The sequence below is a fragment of the Plecotus auritus genome (assembly GCF_963455305.1).
Source record: "Plecotus auritus genome assembly, chromosome: 8".
Classification (NCBI taxonomy): domain Eukaryota; kingdom Metazoa; phylum Chordata; class Mammalia; order Chiroptera; family Vespertilionidae; genus Plecotus; species Plecotus auritus.
Genome location: NC_137782.1, coordinates 152,236,813 through 152,255,900, shown reverse-complemented (window position 1 = coordinate 152,255,900; position 19,088 = coordinate 152,236,813). Strand labels below are relative to the sequence as shown.

Here is a 19,088-nt window from a genome sequence, read left to right as displayed (position 1 = left end):
GTTTATGATAAATGAAGGAACTCAGAGGTAAAAATGGAAGCAGACAAGGTTCTCCAAAACAATGCAAAAAACTCTAGTTGTTGGTTTTGGTTCCTCATCACACAATCCAGGGGTCGGCAAGGAAAAGGGAAAAGTTCCTGAGTAAGGCAGGACTTGGTTCTTTGTGCCAACTCTATGCAGTCACCAAGCACAGCCGTGGGGAATTCCAACCCTGCTTTTGTGAGTGCCTCTCCACTGAAAGAGCAGACATCCTCTTTGTCTGAAGACTCCTTTGTTTTATTTCACTCCCATGTCAAATTAATACAAAATAAGCAGTGTCTTCAGTCTCTGAGTACATCATAAAAACTGTAACTTTCTTACAAGGGATTCAAGGTTCTTCATAAACAACTCTCACTAAATGTTATTAATCCACAAAATACTCCTAAGAGATTAGTTTACCAGTTCTAAGGGAAGTTTACTAAAAAATGTATCCAACTTCCCTCAATCTTTCATACCCCAAATCCCCAGACTCCCCAAATCAAAAAACTAGAAAGCAGTATTGTATAATGAATGAGCAGAAGGCTGAGCTGAAAGTAGCCTTGGAAAGCTAAACCCTTTAGTTTATCAGAGGGTACAGCAGGCCAGAGGGGATAAATGGCTCTCCTAGCGTCAAAAAAGTTGGTAGATGGAACTCAGGTCTAACTTATATCTCAATATTCTTTTCTCTACACTCCAAGGGAGATGTGGTTAAGAGGGGGGTGGTAGGAATCAGACCACTCTGGTTTTCTTGTTCATCACAGACAAGAACTTATTTGAATATATGCATAGCCCATGGACACAGACAATAGTGTGCTGAAGGTCTTGGAGGGGCGAGGGAGGGGTGGAGGAGACCAATGGGTTGGGGGAAGAAATAGCAAAGGGGACTGTAATACTCTAAACAATAAAGATAAATTTAAAAAATAAACTTAAATTTTATTTTATTTTTTCAAAAAAGAAGTAGTAGAAATTTAAAATAACAGGGGGTCGGGGTGCTGATAGAAAAGAGGCAGAGGGTTTTGTTGAGGGTTGTTTTTTCCCCTCTTTGTTAAGTGCTATGACCTGTTCCCTAGTAAAAGCAACAGGAATGAACAGGCCAGACCAGGCCAGGCTGGGGATTAGGCCTTTGTACTGTCTTGAGCAGATCACTAGAGCAAATTATTGTTCCATAAACAGATTAGTCCAATTTCTATCCACAAAGCTATCTCACTCATAGTGGATAAGCATTCCTAAGATAAGCATAAAACCACAGACCAAAATCAAATTACATATTCTGTATACCCAACTAATGGGTCATTAGACTATTTTGTGCCAATAAATCAGGTTCCCTGACTACAAAGTGGTTTTTGAATGGCTTCATCCATTCACCTAAGTATGGTAACACAGAGCTATTTTTTGTTGAGTTCTGATTAGTTGTATTACTATTGGTAATTGAGAAATGTTACCATCATTTCTTAAAACTCATTTGGTATATTATTTTTCCTAAATTAGAGATTTTTCCTATCTCCAATTATTTCATAAGCTCAATTCTCCACTCCATTCATTCTTTAGTCAAGTATTATGTTTATTATTTAAAAGCCCAAGTTTATTATTTCAGTTAAAATAAACAGTGACAGATGTGAAGGTTGTGTGACTGTGCACACACATTTTAAAGCGAACCCTGAAGCCTGGAAAAATTTTAAACCTGAAAAATGATTTGCCCAAATGAGATCCAATGAGAAAGTTACATATCAACAGAAGCCGTCTTTACCTCCCTAATATCGAGTATTGTTGAGGTTTACTGCAGGCTAAAACATCACGGGGGTATTTTGAAGCCTTAGCTACAGGTACAGGCAGTAATGATGACCAAAATCTAAATTGAATTACCAATCAAAAGGCCATGGAGGGAAGAGCAAAATATGGTAGATTAAAAGAGGTGGTTAGGCCAGGCCAGTGTGGTTCAGTGGTTGAGTATCAACCTATGAACCAGGAGGTCACAGTTTGATTCCCCGTCAGGGCACATGCCTGGGTTGAGGGCTCGATCCACAGAAAGGGGTGTGCAGTAGGCAGCCAATCAATGATTCTCTCTCATCATTGATGTTTCTATCTCTCTCTCCCTCTCCCTTCCTCTTTGAAATCAATTAAAAATATGTATATATTTTTTAAAAGTGGTTAGAAGAATGTACCAGATTGTTGATTCTCTTAATATTTAATACTAGTAGCCCTGCGCCCAAATCCGTGCTCCAGCAGCTCTCTGCCACCCTCCTGTAGCTCTCCACCCACTGCCCCACCCTCCTGTAGCTCCCCCTGCCGCCCTCCCCATCCCCCCCTCATAGCTTGCTGCCCTGCCCCCTCCTGTAGCTTTTCGCCACCCGCTTGTAGTTTGCTGCCCCACCCTAATGCAGATCCGTGATCTGGTCCTTACTCGGTTGGTTGTTACGCCTCAAAGCATAATGGATAATTAGCACATCCTCTCTTATTATATAGGATAACCATGCCCTGAGATCAAATAAAAAAAAATTCATATTAAAAACTCTGGGACTTTACTAACAAAGCTAAGATAGAGGTCATTTATCCTATATAATAAAGAGGTAATATTCAAATTGTCTGTCATGCCCTCGCACAAGATGGCCACCCCCATGTGGTCATAAGATGGCCACCACAAGATGGCCAGCAGGGGAGGGCAGTTGTGGGCAATCAGGCCAGCAGGGGAGGGCAGTTGGGGGGGACAAGGCCTGCAGGGGAGGGCAGTTGGGTGCGACCAGGCCTGCAGGGGAAGGCAGTTAGGGGTGACCGGGCCAGCAGGGAAAGGCAGTTGGGGGTGACCGGGCCTGCAGGGGAAGGCAGTTAGGGGTGACCGGGCTGGCAGGGGAGGGCAGTTGGGGGCAACCGGACCAGCAGGGGAGGGCAGTTGGGGGCAATCAGGATGGCAGGGGAGTGGTTAGGGGGTTATCAGGCTGACAGGCAGAAGCGGTTAGGGGCAATCAGGCAGGCAGGCAGGCGAGCGGTTGGGAGCCAGCAGTCCCGGATTGTGAGAGGGATGTCAGAGGGATGCCAATAGAGATCAGGCCTAAACCGGTAGTCGGACATCCCCCGAGGGGTCCCAGATTGGAGAGGGTGGAGGCTGGGCTAAGGGACACCCCCCACCAGTGCACAAATTTCATGCACCAGGTCTCTAGTTAAAAATAAGGTTCCTTTGTTATTGTGTCTAAATGACTCAGTATTACTATGAGAACTTTGAAAATGAGTATTCAAAGTTCCAGAAAGAAGGTAATATCTCACTCAATTATGAAATGGGCTTAAAAATACAAATTCAGGGGTCACAAACCAAAAACACTAAGATTTAGAATTTAAACGTTAAGACATCCCAGTTTTCCCAATCATTTTCATCCATTATAGAAGTGAAAAAATATAAAGAATTTTCTTTCTATATAAAGAATTAATATGGCTTCCCAGAGTGACTCATCATTTAGTTATTCTTTATTTAATTAATATTACAAATAAAATCCATAGGACATTCAGAAATAAAAAGTTCCTTATTTAAACACATTTGCCAAAGGAGATAAGAAGAATAAAGGTTTAGACAAAATGGTATATTCTTTCATTTAGAGTTGAATGACTTTTCCCCCAAATCTCATACATTAAATTCTACATTTATTTCTTGCTCAATTGCATATTCTTTAAAGACTTGGTCTTTCATTCTCCAATAAGGTAGGGTATATTTTTTTCGTTATTACATTTCAATTGTTCATAAGATGTTTTCTGTTGGATTTATTTGAATTATAGTAGCTATAATTAACTGAGGAAAGTTTCAACACATATTTAAATTACCAGTGTCCACCATAATTGTTGACATCCATGAGTCAGCACTAGCATTTTATGACAAAAACTGCTAAATGTCAGCAGTTCATTTTTTCAAGCCAATAATGTGAAAATGATTGTAATTACTGCAATAAATATTTGTAGGTTAAACTACATTTCAATTAGTAGAGCAATTCATATATATGAAGAGAAGACAATATCAAGTATTCACAAACCTCCCTATTAGATTTAGAATTGTAGTCAGTAATTTAGTCCCCTTAAAATTAAGCTTTGAATACATGGTTAGACAAATGAACACTAGATTCCCCAGCTTACCACCCCAGTTTAGGATTCTGTCTTTCATTAGAAAAACAACTTAAAATACTAAGGTCACAGAGAGAATTAAATAAGCAAGTATGAATTTCATCAGAAACTTGAATTTAGAGTTATGACTAATGCATTTAACGATTCCAATCAAATGTTTAGGCTGGTAATTCTGTTTTTAAAAAGAGAATATGAATATTTTACCAAATCCTAAATAGAAAGCACCATATAAGAAAATCAAATTCTAGAAAATTAACTCAATATATTGTGTGTGTGTGCATTCAAAAAAATTTCCAGAAAAAATAAGTGCTTCCCATTCCTACTTATTCATAGATAATTATTTAATAGTGAATAGTTAATTAGTTCAATAGTGAATTGTTTAACAGATTGTTTAGTAGTAAAGTCAGTTTACATTTGATGACATTTTGAATAATCCAATTAAAACCAATTCAAACAATGTGGCTCATGTTTAACTCTTCAGTTATTTATCCATTAATTTCTTTAAGTGCTTCCTTTCTTAACACAGCTGTATTTCAAGAGGTGACCAGCAGTTGGCCTCCATTTCAGTGGATTTGCATTAAATGTTGCAAATGTTTTAAATGTTGTATGCCTAAATAACTTTTTGTTAAGAGCTTATAAAAAGCTTTCGAAGGGTAAAAAAAACCCCACACATTTCCTTTAAAAATTAATAACGAAACAAAAGGAAGCCACACATACTGTGAAGATGTTCTCTGCAAAACATTCTGTTCAGCAGACCTGAAATGTCTCCAGAGGGATCAAGAACCACTTTGTTTGGAAGCAACAGTTGAGAACTCACAACAGTTGGTTAAAATCCAGTATGATTGGCTGAGATATTCCATTTATTTGGAATGCCTTCATCTGTACCATTCAACCAAAAAGTATACTTGCCCCAAAGTCTCTGTCTTTGGTCCTCTGTTCTTTTTTCTTATATACCCTCCCCTATTAACTATGATGTTTATGGTGACAACTCATAAATCTACATCTCTGTTTCTGTTATATAACCCAAACTAATCCCCTATCTCCAAGTTCTGACAAATATTTCCACCAGGATATGCCATCATAATCTCATACTCAACACACACAAATTTATTCATTTTTATTAAACTAACTCTCTCTTTCAGTTTCCTTATCTTTGTTAATATCAAATCTACCTTTCTAGTCACCAAGAATTAAAGCACAGGAACAAGTGTGGACTGCCTGGGGACCTCCATCACTCACATTCAGTTGGTTCATGTAGCAGTCTGCATTTTACAAAGTTGGGCACTACACTATCTCCAACCCCACGTGCATTTCTACAGTATGATCTTGCCACTTCGCCATCAAATGGTGGAGTCTAATTCCTCTCCCCTTGAATTTGGACTGAACTTAAAACTCACTTATTACCGAAAGAATGTGACTGAAGCAATGCCATCAGACTTCCGAGGCTAGGTCAGAACAGACCATGCAACTTCTGCCTGATTCTCTTGGCATACTCTCTCTGGGGGGTGTAAGCTACCCTATGAGAATTTCAACTACCCTAAGACTGCCATGCTGAGAAGCCACATGTAGTCTCAACTAGGCCCAATTTTCTATCCCACCAATCTTCTTATCTTGTTCAAATGTGCTGGTCTCACTTTCCTGATTGGTATTCAGCAAACACACACCCGAACATATAGCAGTGTTGGATGCTGATGGCCAGAAATGTGAATAAAGCTGTCTTGGATGCTCCTGATCAGCTCATTTGCCAATTGAATGCCATCAATTGAACTCGTTAAATACCCTGAGGAGAAGAATCACCCAGTTGTGTACTCCTTAATTCCTGACATGTAAAATCATGAAATATAAAATAATGTCCACAGCTCTCCTTCTAAGCAGTCAATACATCATATGTAGAGCTTTTACTGTGTGGGGCTGAAGGTTAACTGAGACACCACTTCTTTACCTCCATTGCCAGAGCCACCATCACAGAGGAGCTCTCATCAGCTCAAAGCTAGATTGTTACAACTGATTCCAGGTTCTCCTCACTACAATCTATCATAACAATCCATACAACCTAAGACCTCCAACAAAGAAACTACTTTACACAGGAACACCACAACCAACACAATCTCATAATGGTGTACATTTGTAGAACATTTTACAATGCAAAAGGGTCTTCATAAATATCTATTTTATTTTATGTATACAACAAAAGCCAGAGAGAGCCCTGGCCGGTTTTTTCACTGGTTAGAGGGCATCAGCCCTCGGACTGAAGGTTAATGAGTTCGATTCCTGTCAAGGGCACATATGGTTGCAGGTTCCCCAGTCCCTGCAGGGGTGTGCGCAAGAGGCAACCCATCGATGTATCTCTCTCACGTAGATATTTCTCTCTCTCTCTCTCTTTCTCTCTCTCTCTTTCCCTTACATCTCCCCCTCCTTTCTCCCTTACATCTCTCTCACCTCCTTCCCTTCCACTCTCTAGAAATCAATGAAAAAAATATCCTCAGGTAAGGATTAAAAAAAAATAAGTCAGAGATATATGTTAATAGAGCAATATTCTTTTCTTTACTATAGAGATGAAGCTTTCATACAATTTCATTGCCAATAAACGGCATGAATATAAACACAACTAAGAGCTTGTGTCATATACATTACTGCTATTTCTCTATGCTACAAATGCCTCCCTTCTATTATTTGTTTCAGATTTAAAAATATTCAATATCTCTCTCCATCCCTATTACAGCACACCTACTTTCTAGATATCCATAATTTGGCTTCAATCTATCCAGCTGTATGATATTGCCTAGTAAACTCCACCACCCACCATTACAATAAGGTCGGCTTATTTATTCACCTAACAATATGCCATGCTGATTCTAGCTTCTGAACATTTGCTCACCAAGTTTCTTCCTTTCTCCTATCTACTTAATTCTTACTCATCCATTAGCACAAATCCCACCTCTTCCGTTAAGCCCTACCAGCCTATCCCCATTACTTTCTCTCTCTGATATTCCTACAGAATTTGTAAATTTCACCCCAATATTGATAATTATATTAGATTGTTTATCTTAGTCTCACTTTCCAGGTTGGTATTCAAGCTAACACACACCTGTACATACAGCGATGTTGGATGCTTATATCCAAAGTCTGTTCTGAGCAGTCAGTGCCCATGAAATGCCATTTGTTAAGTATTTTGAATTTCATCCTGCTTATTTCACAAATTAAACCATAAGCTCTTTGAGAAAAGGAAGCTTGTCTTATAAAGAAGTATTATATCCTCCAAACCAAGCACAGTACTAAGCATACAACTAGTGTTCAATATATACTTATTAATTGATTTTAAGAGAGGAAAGTGTGTTGTGTTGTGAGAAAAAAAAATATTCCTAGTCATGTCTACACTGGAAAGAATAAGTTGAAAAGGTAATAAAGTATTTTCAAGATCAGTAGTTTAAAGTCAGGAACATATTTTAGCATATCATTTAAAGATATTCTGTGCAGCCCATAACTGCCAAAATGTTTTATAAATGTTTTTACCAGGAATGTGAAAAAAAAATGTGTCAAAATATTCAAGGATAATCTAACAGCCCAAAATAAAATGTTTGCTGAGGCTACAAGGCTGGCAGAACTCTTCTTCATTTCAAAACGTTTCCAGGCAATGGAAATGTTTTCCTGGAAAATACTACCTCTCACTTAGAGAACACTTGCCATGAACACTTAGTCATAAAGTAATTTAAGGTTTCCTCAGAAGCTATTTGGAGGAAATCTAGTATATGAATGAATGAAATTATCAGCACCTATAATGTAAAAAAAAAAAAAAAAAAAAAAAAAAAAAAGGCTAAATATATGAAATCTACCTAAGTATTTTTCCAAATAAGAGGGAAAAATCTTTTATACTTTTTGGTCTACTACTATTCTTTAAAAAGTTTCCTATAAGATAAAACTACCAAAAAGAAAAAAAAAAAAGAAAAAGAAACACCCATAAAATCCTTTCTCTGTCTGTAATACACAAAAATCCAAAGAACTGGAGGGCTTATTTTATTGCACATACCAAGCAGTTTTCAAACAGACAACATAGTCATTTCATTTAAAGAAAAGAAATGGTAACTTCAAAGCTTTTTTTAGCAAAATCTTTGAGTTTGCTTCAAATCACCTTTCAATGAGAGAACAACCCGGTTTGGACATTTCAGTAAATCATCTGCAGTAAATCATACAATGAAACCTAAGAAAACAATTTCTTCCAAGAGTTTAAACATCAAAAGCCACATCTACATTCTACTTCAAGCACATGGTTGGGACATTTAGTCTTTTTAAAATGTACACAAAAGGATTTGTTTTGTTTTACCTGTTTAGTATTTCAGTGAGTTTCACAAAGCCCGTATAAGCCAGTTCAAATGCTCCTCTGTGCCTGGACTGTAAAAGGTGTTGTTTAAAGTGTTCTCCTATTTCTTTTACCTTTTAAACAAAATTTAACAATAAATAAATGTTCAGTTTATGCTTACATTTACAGGTATTTTATGTCAGTAATATCATTTAGAACTCAGAGCTAGATAGATGTCCGTCCATAGCACTTACTGTGTGACAGGTAGTATTTTAAGCATTTTTATATAAGTTAATCTTCATAATAATCCATGAAATAAACACTATTACCTCTATTTTACAATGGAGAAAATGAGGCCCAGAAAGGCCAAATAACTTATTCAAGGTCACACAGCATGGAAGTGTAGATCTAGTACATAAACCTTGGCAGTCTGGCTCCAGAGTTGGCAATCTTGAACTGCTATATTAGAACTGCCTCCCTATGCCAGCCTCACAAATCTGACAGTGTTCTTTGTTAGCACATATCACTCAACACCAACAGCCAATCACACAAGGTGACAATCCTCACACACGTACTGTGGTTAGAATACACATAATGAAATTTACCATTTTTACCATCTTGAAGGATACAGTTCAGTGGCATTCAGCATATTCACATTGTCGTGTAATCATCACCACCATCCATTTACAGAACATTTTCATCATCCCAAAATGAAACTCCAACCCATTAAACAACTCCCAATAAATACCTTTTAGAGATACACAAATGTGAATGGCAAGATTTAGTGCAAAGGACTGAAAATTGACAGGCATCACTCAGTCAGAACCATGGAATTTTCCGAAAGGCTACCCACAGCTTTCCTATATGTTGCCCCTCTGCATGCAAGGTTAGACAAATAACAAATATGACCATTTATTTTAAAAAAGACATGACTAACAATTAGTTGTTGATGAGGTTTTGTACTGTTAAACTGGTTAGGCTGGCTGTATTTTTATTAACATTTGGTGGGTATTGGCTTCAGAAAAACCAGATTTTATTTTATTTATTTATTTATTTATTTTAATATATTTTATTGATTTTTTTACAGAGAGGAAGGGAGAGGGATAGAGAGTTAGAAACATCGATGAGAGAGAAACATCGATCAGCTGCCTCCCGCACACCTCCCACTGGGGATGTGCCCGCAACCAAGGTACATGCCCTTGACCGGAATCGAACCCGGGACCTTTCAGTCCGCAGGCCGACGCTCTACCACTGAGCCAAACCCGTTTCAGCAGAAAAACCAGATTTTAAATAAAACTTCAGCACCCTGCCGAATGCTTAGCAGATTAGTGCAAGGGGAGATAGGGCAGAACAAACCAAGATGTCTGTCCTCACAGTGCTTCAGTTCAGAGGAAACCAATATGCTGGGGGGTGCCCCCTGGAAGCTCATTCATTTCATTTCATTTCATTTCATTTCATTTCATTTCATTAGAAATGAAAGATTCTTCTGTACTGGAATAGATTATTAGAAGTAGCTTCATATCCAGACGTCAAATAAGATATACTTGAGTGGACCACAAAGGAAGAGGATAACTAACATGGAAAGAAGCTGGGCGGCTAGACTGAATGAATAAACACTTATTAAGTACCTGCTCCCAGCCAGACACTTGACTGGATCTTTTTACATGACCGAATACAGAATACATATGACAGGGTTAGCAAATCTGGCTGAATGGCCTTGAAGTTTTATGCCAGAAAACAGTGAAAGGTAGGGATGCGCCCCATTACTAAGTGCAGAAGGCCGTGTGGCCTAAGAACAGTTGGCCAGGCTCACCCCCTTCCACTGGATAATGAGACTACAGGGAACACAGCTGGTGCAAATGACTTAAAAAGTAATGACAACAGTCAGAATAGGAAACGGAATCTTTATATTTAATTTTAAAAATGAAAAAATCCTCTGAAAACTTTCTATTAGATGCCACTAAGGTCTTATTTACAGTTCATAAAAAGCTTTCTTTTAATGTAGATGATGCCTTTACAAAATATTTTAATAAATAACATGGATATCGAGATTTTTGAAAGGGAATTAAGGTGAAAATACAAAAAAGGCCCTGCTTTCTATTCTTAAAATTCAATTCTAGCCATTGTCTTTTTAAGTTTAGCAGCTCCTGCTTTCTAATTTTTCATAAAGCCTACTTCTATAGGCATATTAATATGCTTTATGGATTTACAAGGTGTGAAATTCCACAGGGAAGTACTGCTACATGTCACGATTCTAGGTATCTACAATTCACCAGCGGTCTACTTAGGGGAGCTAACTGCTCATCTAGAGCATAAAACTCACAAAGGACAAGTGTAAATGTATTTTTTATTTGTCCTTTATATACACCAGTAGAAATACAGAAGAAAGATCAAGGCTAATTCCACTCATTATAAATTAGATAAACCCAAGAGGATTTAAACATACATGGAACGTTTTATGAAAACACTGTACAGTGCTTAAGACCCTAGACTCTGAAGCCAAGAGGGCTGAGTTCAGGATCCCTACTTGGCCTCCTTACTAAGGCAACTAATTAAGTAACAGTTCCCTGGTCTGTGAAACAGGGATAACGCTAGAACCTACTTCACAGGATTATTCTGAGAGAAAAAGGAGATTATACATATGACATTTAGCAAAGTACCTGACACAGAATAGCAAACAATAAATGACCATTTTTGTTTTTATTTTGTATCATCAAAGAGTATTGCTTAATTCTAAACCTTAATTTAAAGTCTGACTTTAAGCCCTAGCTGTTTTGGCGTAGTAGATAGAGCATCAGCCTGAGGACTGAAGGTGCTGGGTTTGATTCAGGTCAAGGGCATGTACCTCGGTTGCAGGCTCCTCCCCAACCCAGGCCCTGGTTGGGGCGCATGCAGCAAGCAACCAATCCATGTGTTTCTCTCTGTCTTTTCCTCTCTCTTCCACTCTCTCTAAAAATCAATGGAAAAATATCCTCGAGTGAGGAGTAACAATAAATAATAAATAAATAATAAAGTCTGACTTTAAGTCACAGCCACTTCTTATAACCTTAGAAATATTAATGGAAGTTTCTAATTCCACTTTTGTTTATAAACAGTTTATAAAAGTTTACACTATAGTAAGATAATTAATGTTTTAAATGGTATATTTTTCTACTATAATGATTTCTTACTAATATTTGGGATTTCTTCAATGCCTAAATATTGTTCTCTTACATAGTAACAACAAAGATAATAGTTTTCTGTTATTCAAACATCTTCTTACCAGAATGTTTGTTCTTTGATTTATAGCAAATTCTTAACTATGTGCCATTTTAACTGCTGCCCTTTAGGCTGACTTTCTTCAATCCCCTGTTATATTTCCAAGCTCTTGAGGTCAGAGAACCACATATTATATTTCTTTATGTTCCCACAGTACCCTTGTAGTAAGATAGTCAATAAAGAGGTGACTAAATATTGTGCTTAACTTCATTTCACAGCTTAAAAATGTGAACCTGCATTCAGTACAATTCAAGGGATACTTTTTCATAATTTCTTTTTTAAAAATCTGGGCAAAGAAAATACAAAAGGCAATTTCTTAAGACTTATGAATGCTAATAAACGCTTCCCATTTTGAGGTCCATTACAGAAAACCTAAAACAGTAACAAAAGACCTGAGGGAATGTATAAACCCACTTAGCCATGTACATCATGAAAATTACAAAAGAATTTAAAATAGAAGTTTAAAAAAGACCTAATTTCTAGTAGTTGATCGTTATTTCTATTCATGTGATTTCTGTGGTAATCATTACTACCAAGGGGAAAGCAGCCAGAGAAATCTATCCAAAAGCTTCTTTTTAGGAATATTAGGGGAAATATATGTATATGAATTGATACTCTGGATAGAGGAAGTTGTTTTTAAAAAAAATCAGTAGGAACTGGGTATCTGATATCCCCTGGAAAGAGGACCAACAAAATGTATCAAGCAAAAACTCCACATCAGCAAAACATCCAGCTTGAAACCTAGACACACACCAGTCAGGAAGTTGCGAGATAAGGTTGCACGTACCGCTCATTCTTGAAGGGTCTCGGCTTACATCCCTCAAAGCTGGTTTTATCTCTGCCTCTTGTACAGGGACATTATGAAAGAACCTTTCATTATGTGATTACCTCGCAGGAGGAAAGTCAGACTGCCTCTGAATGAACACATTTTCCTCTTGGTGAAGCTGCAGAGGACACACTGCTTCCCAAGTGACTTAGGGAAATGAATCATTTGCTAAAAAGTTCAGTAGCAAGTTGCCTGACTATCCTGTTGCTTGCAAAAATTTGGTTGGGTATGGGAAGTGGGAAAATTAAATTTAAAGAAAAATTAAATGAGCAGGTCCGAACAAAAGCAGCACTGTGCCGTGTCAGAACACAGGCTGGAAAGGAGAAGAATTGGGTTCCTGTCCCAGAGCTGCCACAAACCAGCTTTGTGATCTTAGGCAAACCAGGTAGCATCCAAGGGCTTCAGTTTCTCCTTGTACAAGGGAGCTGGATAATATCACCTCTGTGATCCTTCCAGCTCTAATAGTTTGTGAACACAGCACTGAATATTCAGAATTACAATGAGCTCCAGTTCTTGTACAGCAACAAAAATCTCCGCATTGTAATCTTACTACCTGCTGGCCTATCATAAACCACACTCACATACGTGGTATTTAAGTGGTCCCCTCCTTTAACAAAGGGCCATAAAGATGGCCATAAAGGAACTGGGCTATAAAGGAAATCCTCTGTCAACTACACTCAAGACATCAAATTACAACAGAATTATACTAGTTTTTCAAGAGTGAAGGGTAAGTGGAGAGTAGAGAAGCAAAGGCTGAACATCAGTATTTTAGGATGTAAGGAACTGCCTCCTTCATCCACTGAGAGAAAAGCAGATCACAGTTATTAATGGTCTCGGGAATAAGAAATCCAAATTCTACATTCCCTCCCACAAAGGGTAGCATTCTGCCTACAAGCCACTTCACTGCCTCTGCTCTGCGGGTCTGTTCTGGTCACCCTCAGCGAAGGTGTTGACTTTTAAATTCTTAGTTTTGGCACTAGGTGCACAGAAGATCTAGTGTTGCCAGGGCAACTATGCCCTTGGAAGGAAGGTGGACCTTAGGCATGGCCCAGACGCTCCAATGTAAATTACATTCTTCTCAGCCATTTATATTTTTTAATTTGCAAGCATTTTAAGTACACGGGAGTATTTTTAATTTAAAGGAATTTCATAGAACAAATTTTATGTTTAAAAGCAGGACTCTTCCAGTAATATGAATAAAACTAATTTCTTGAAGACTTTGGGTTTTCATTGACTAAATATGCTCCTAAAGTGAGGTATTTCTTTCAAGTCAGCATGACCAAGAATGAAGTTTTCCACAGAAGGCAGGGTTTCAATGCCAGAACAGTGCTATCATGGACATTCTTGATCATTCATCCAGTTAATTCTTCTCAAACCTATATAAGTGAGGTCACCACATAAACAGCAACATAGGAAAATGACTAAACCTCATTAGACTAGAAACTAATATTTTACCGAAAAACAGGATGCAATTTTTTTTTCAAGAAAACAGTCTTTCAAAGAGTTCTTTGGTTTATAAGAGCCTCTTTGTTATTATTGCTGCTGTTCTTTTACACACATCTCTTTTATTGTATATTAACCCGCAATATTAACATGGTTATTCCACGTAAATTAAATTCATAAGATCTGGGTGCTACATAAAAAACGTCAAGGCAAAATAATTTTCAAAGGAAGCTTTCAGGTCTTTCTCAGTTACAGTAAAAGCAAAATATGTTTCCCTTGTTTTTTTGTAAACACTATCCAACAAACCCAAAAAACTAGATGTTTTAACTAGTCCTTGAAAAATTGAGACTCTAGCATATGTTTACTGTTTACTGAGATGGTGACCATCAGTGAAGTAATCATTAATCATAGCTGGGTTCCTCAGCAAATACATTGGCATTGGCACTACAGCCAATCACCAACATGACTGCAAGTAACACTAAGACACTAACACCTATTTGATTTGGAAAAGAATAAGGAACATAATGATGCTGGAAGTGTACTGTCCCCTCTGCCATTCTCCATCTCAGGGCCTTGCAACATCATCACAAGCCCAGCCGCTAACCAGATGTAAACACATGAGCCTAAGAGAGTGTGAGAATAAAAATATTAGCATTATTTCCATGGAACTAGTCACACGGTTATTATAGAAATAATCAGCATTAGCACACTACAATGTTTGTTTTGTTCTCAAATGTTGTAACACCCTAAGGGCAAAATTATCTTTATTTGAAAAAGGTTAAAAATGAAAGTACATGTTTTGTATCTTTGCTAGAAAATGGTGGGAAATGGATTTGTTGAAACCACATGGAGAGGAAAAGGGAATCAATTAAAAGACAGAAATCTAATAAATCTAAAATATTTCCAAATGAAATGCTTATCATAAGCAAATTTCTTGTAAACATTGCACTCAAGTCACTTGAACAGTCCCAGATGGTGAACTAACTTTGTGGTCTTAAAATAAAAGTCAGCCAACAAGCCAAAGTGACTAAAAATTTATTATCAATGGAGTGGGAGACAAGAGATCCACAATCAACCAATGTATTACTATTTTTTCTTTGCAAAATTTAAGAGGTTTGTGGAGTTTTAATAAATAGACAATTTCATTTAAATTTAAATTTGTATGTGTTAATTAAAATTAAAATAATAATATTGAAGCTAAAAGTGAGGTGAAAAATCTATAGTTATTTATATAACTTTAGAAAAATAAAAATGTTTGTAAAAATTACGTAGTTTTGAAATGTATCACAAGGTCTAATTCTTAAACTACCATAAACTTTCTTCAGTTGATATTTGTGTGACTTTATTCAAGAAATATTCATAATTCCTTTTTTTTAAGTTGAGTTATAAATAAAAATTTGTGATCTGTGCTTTGACCAGAAATTTTACCAGGTGAAATAAACATCTACCCTACCTGCTCCACCGTCAATAATCCATCAGGAGATTCTGGCACGGACTGCATGGGTAGAAGCTGGCACAGTGTGCCTAGAAGTAAAGCAACTTCCTTCATACTTCTCCAACAGCATACCAACACCATCTGAGCAGTTACATCACATGTTTTTCTGTCTTTACCTAAAAAAAAAAAAAAAAAAAAAATCTATTGCAACGCTTGATTGCTCACATGCAGGTTTCTTAGAACAAACTTATTCATAATTCCCCACGAATAATCTGCTTAAACAAACCAATCTGTCATAAATTATATGTATTCAGGAAAAAATAACTAACATTTGTTGAGCATGTCCTATGAGTAGGAATTGTGTTAAGTATTTCTTTAAAATACCATTTTCAAAATAAATTAAAAAATACAATACAATATTGTTTCAAAACTTAAGTATAACCTTGGAAATTCATGAAATAAGTTCTGTCACTCAGTCATCTATAAAATATGACTATAACAATTATAGTTAATTACTTATTTTGGTGAGGGTGGTTGTTATATCAGTAAAAGAGTAGGATAGGGCTATTTAAATCAAAGGAAAATACAAATTCACTTTCAAAATACATTTAAATTCCATGGCAAATAAACTATAATTATCCTTACTCTCTTTTCCTAGTTTGAGAAATATTTTAGTACTCACATTAAAAAAAAGTCAAAGACAAATTATTAAATTTAAAAGGTAAGTAAACAAACAATATTTACAATGTAATCCCACTTGTGTTTTTAGAAGCCCACTAAACTAAGAGGATAAATGTACACATACATAAATACATAGAACATGTCTAAAAGGATATGTACTCAAAGGGAAGAAGTGGGATTAGGGATGAAGGAGGACTTTAATTTGTTTTAAATCATATTTACCTCTGTATTGTTTGAAATTAATATAATAAGCAAATATTTATGTTATTTTGTGTAATTAAGAAAAAAATACAGAAATTTTTATAAGACAATAGCCCCATCTAGTGGAGAATGCAGAAATGTGTAATAAATCGCTAAGATAATATTGCTTCTGATGATTGTTTGTAGCATTATAGAAAATTATAAAATAACAACTTATGAGAAAATAAGCAGTAAGAACTGTAATTCTGAAAGCTTGGTACAACAGAGCAGCTCACATTTTATTGAATAATAAGGTTTGTTTCCTTTAAAAGGCTGCTTGACTATAAGGACTCACAACAGACAAGGAACCATAGTGGAAGAAGCCGATTGCTGCCCAAACCCGAATTCCCAGTGCTTCACTGCTCTTACATCACCTGGCTGTCAGGACAGGTTTTAGCACTCAAAGGCTCTCTGTTGTAGCAACTTATATATTGCTCTAAGGCACACCATTTTCTGGTAAAAGTTTTATAAACTCATTCCCCAAATAAATCATTTATAAGCTAAAAAAAAAGACTTCATTTTCTAAAAATGCTCTGTACATATTTGTAGCCTCTGATTTACTATATAGAAAGAGAACTTTGTACATTTTTTTCTTTGAAACTTAAACATTGATTACAATACTGATTTTTATATAAGCTACCTTTGATTTCTGCAGAAGTATCAATATTTGGTACATTGGCATTCAAGTCCTCCAAGTCAAAGCTATCATGTTCTTTCAATATTTTGGCTTGATTGAAATAATCATTAGTATCTCGTGGCTGAATCTCATTCAGAATCATCTGTAAGCGGCTTGCTGACTCTGAGGGAGAGAGATGACAGTACATAAAACCCCAGTTCAACACCACATGCTGATTTTCCTTGGAAGTATTTGCCCTAAAAAATATTGTAATTTTCAATACTTGATAATGAACTCTATTAGAAGGGACTCACAGGATGGATTATGTGAAATTTATTTATATAAGGTCTCAATGACACCAAGTGTACTTTTAATATGTTGTATAGAGGCATCAATTGGCTGCCTCCTGCACACCCTCTACTGGGGATTGAGCACACAACCAGGGCATGTGCTCTGACCAAGAATGGTTCATGACCTCCTGGTTCATATGTCAAGGCTCAACCACTGAACCACAGCGGCCGGGCCAGAGTGTACTTTTAAAATATGGCAAATATAGTAAATAGGTTGAAAAAGCGCGCGCGCGCGCGCACACACACACACACACACACACACACACACACACACAGACCAAACACAACAGAAACTGTCCATAGGACAAAGGCTGCCATTCCATTCACATCACTTTTCTTAGTATTGTCTAAGAATCTCAATATGGTGCTCAATCATGTGAAAGAAAAGCAATAAACTTTTATAAATTTTATTTTTAAGAGGCTGTTTTCCCTATCTACAACACAAGTTGTCAAAGTTTAAAAGTAGGAAGTTTAAAAGACATAAAGAAACCCCACAACCAACAAAAACAATCTTTTATAGCCCAGGAATATCATAAAGACTTCAGATTTGACTTTAAATGCATTATGTAAAATACTGCTTCCTAAGTATGATTTACAGTCCTCGTATTATATTAAACTTCATTTTTATTCCCTACGCACTCACTGGATCAGGAAATGTAAGCTCCATGAATGCAAAACTTTGTTCGCTGCTGAGTGGCCAGAGCCTGGAACAGAAATTAGCTCATGGCAGAAGTTCAGTAACATGAGCTGAAGGAATGAACTGATGACTAGGTAATAAAGAGTTAGCCCGGTCAGGGTTTTAAAGAAATAACAGGTAATCATCTGAAATCAAAGAGCAAATCAAAGAACAGGTATTTACTGTATACCTATTATATACACTTATATTTTAGATATTATGGGAAATACAAAGACCCAAACTACTATCATGATGATTCAACCAACATCTTATGTTCTCTTGTGGTTTCCGTGAGATTTTGCCAAAAACAAACAAATTTTGACAACCATGAAAAAGTAACAACTGGACCAAAAGAAACCATGAAAAGACTAAGAAAAAAGAGGGATTATCAGAGTAAAAATTTTAAGAACCCTGCTATTCAATTTTATTGGCTTTCTGGGGAGATTCATTTCAAGGAATTCAGAATGCATGGCAAATAATGTGTGTGGCGGGGGGTTGGGGGAGAGGGAGGGAGTGGAAAAAACCACAGGAAAAAAACAGTCAAAATTAAGAAAAGATCAGTGCACCACAGAAAAATTTTTGAGATCAACAGATATTTTTAAATGTTAATAACTATAATTTTAGCATACTTTCCAGGCCCTACCTACAATAGGTGACAAATACTCAAGATTTCTCATCCAGAATATACAGGGTGGGGCAAAGGTAGGTTTACACTTGTGGGTACATGAAACAGAGCTTATTCTTGTATTATTATTTATCCTTTTATTATCTTCCATACAAACTACTGTAAACCTACTTTTGCCCGTCTCTATACTGTTACTTGCCTGATTCAAATATTAGTTATCATATGGGGTGTTCTTTATTCCTATGTACTAAGTAGGAAAGTTAAGGCATCAAATTTCTGTATTTAGACTATCAGCTAAAATAAATAAATAACTATGTCTTAGTGTCATGAACCATCAATCTAACATTTCCTATGCAAACACACACATCCAGGTTAAAGTATCAGCCCAAGGTATTACTTTGTATGCTGTGGTATGTTTATGATATATTCAGTGTGTTTTTAATACAAGGCTCACAGTTGTACTCTAAAATGCATTCAAACTTAATATTTTAAGAGACCAAATGTAAATTCACTTCATGATTT

General features: G+C 36.6%; 1 protein-coding gene across 1 annotated transcript in view; it reads right to left on the bottom strand.

Moving 5' to 3' along the window:
- Positions 1-19,088, bottom strand: part of THADA (THADA armadillo repeat containing) — a 316,640-nt gene that overhangs the window by 256,144 nt on the left and 41,408 nt on the right. The window contains exons 20-22 of the mRNA XM_080685255.1: positions 16,940-17,098; positions 15,397-15,554; positions 8,441-8,550 (exon numbers count right to left, since the gene is read on the bottom strand). Of these exons, the coding sequence (XP_080541381.1) occupies positions 8,441-8,550; positions 15,397-15,554; positions 16,940-17,098 (427 nt within the window). The remainder of the gene's footprint in view (positions 1-8,440; positions 8,551-15,396; positions 15,555-16,939; positions 17,099-19,088) is intronic.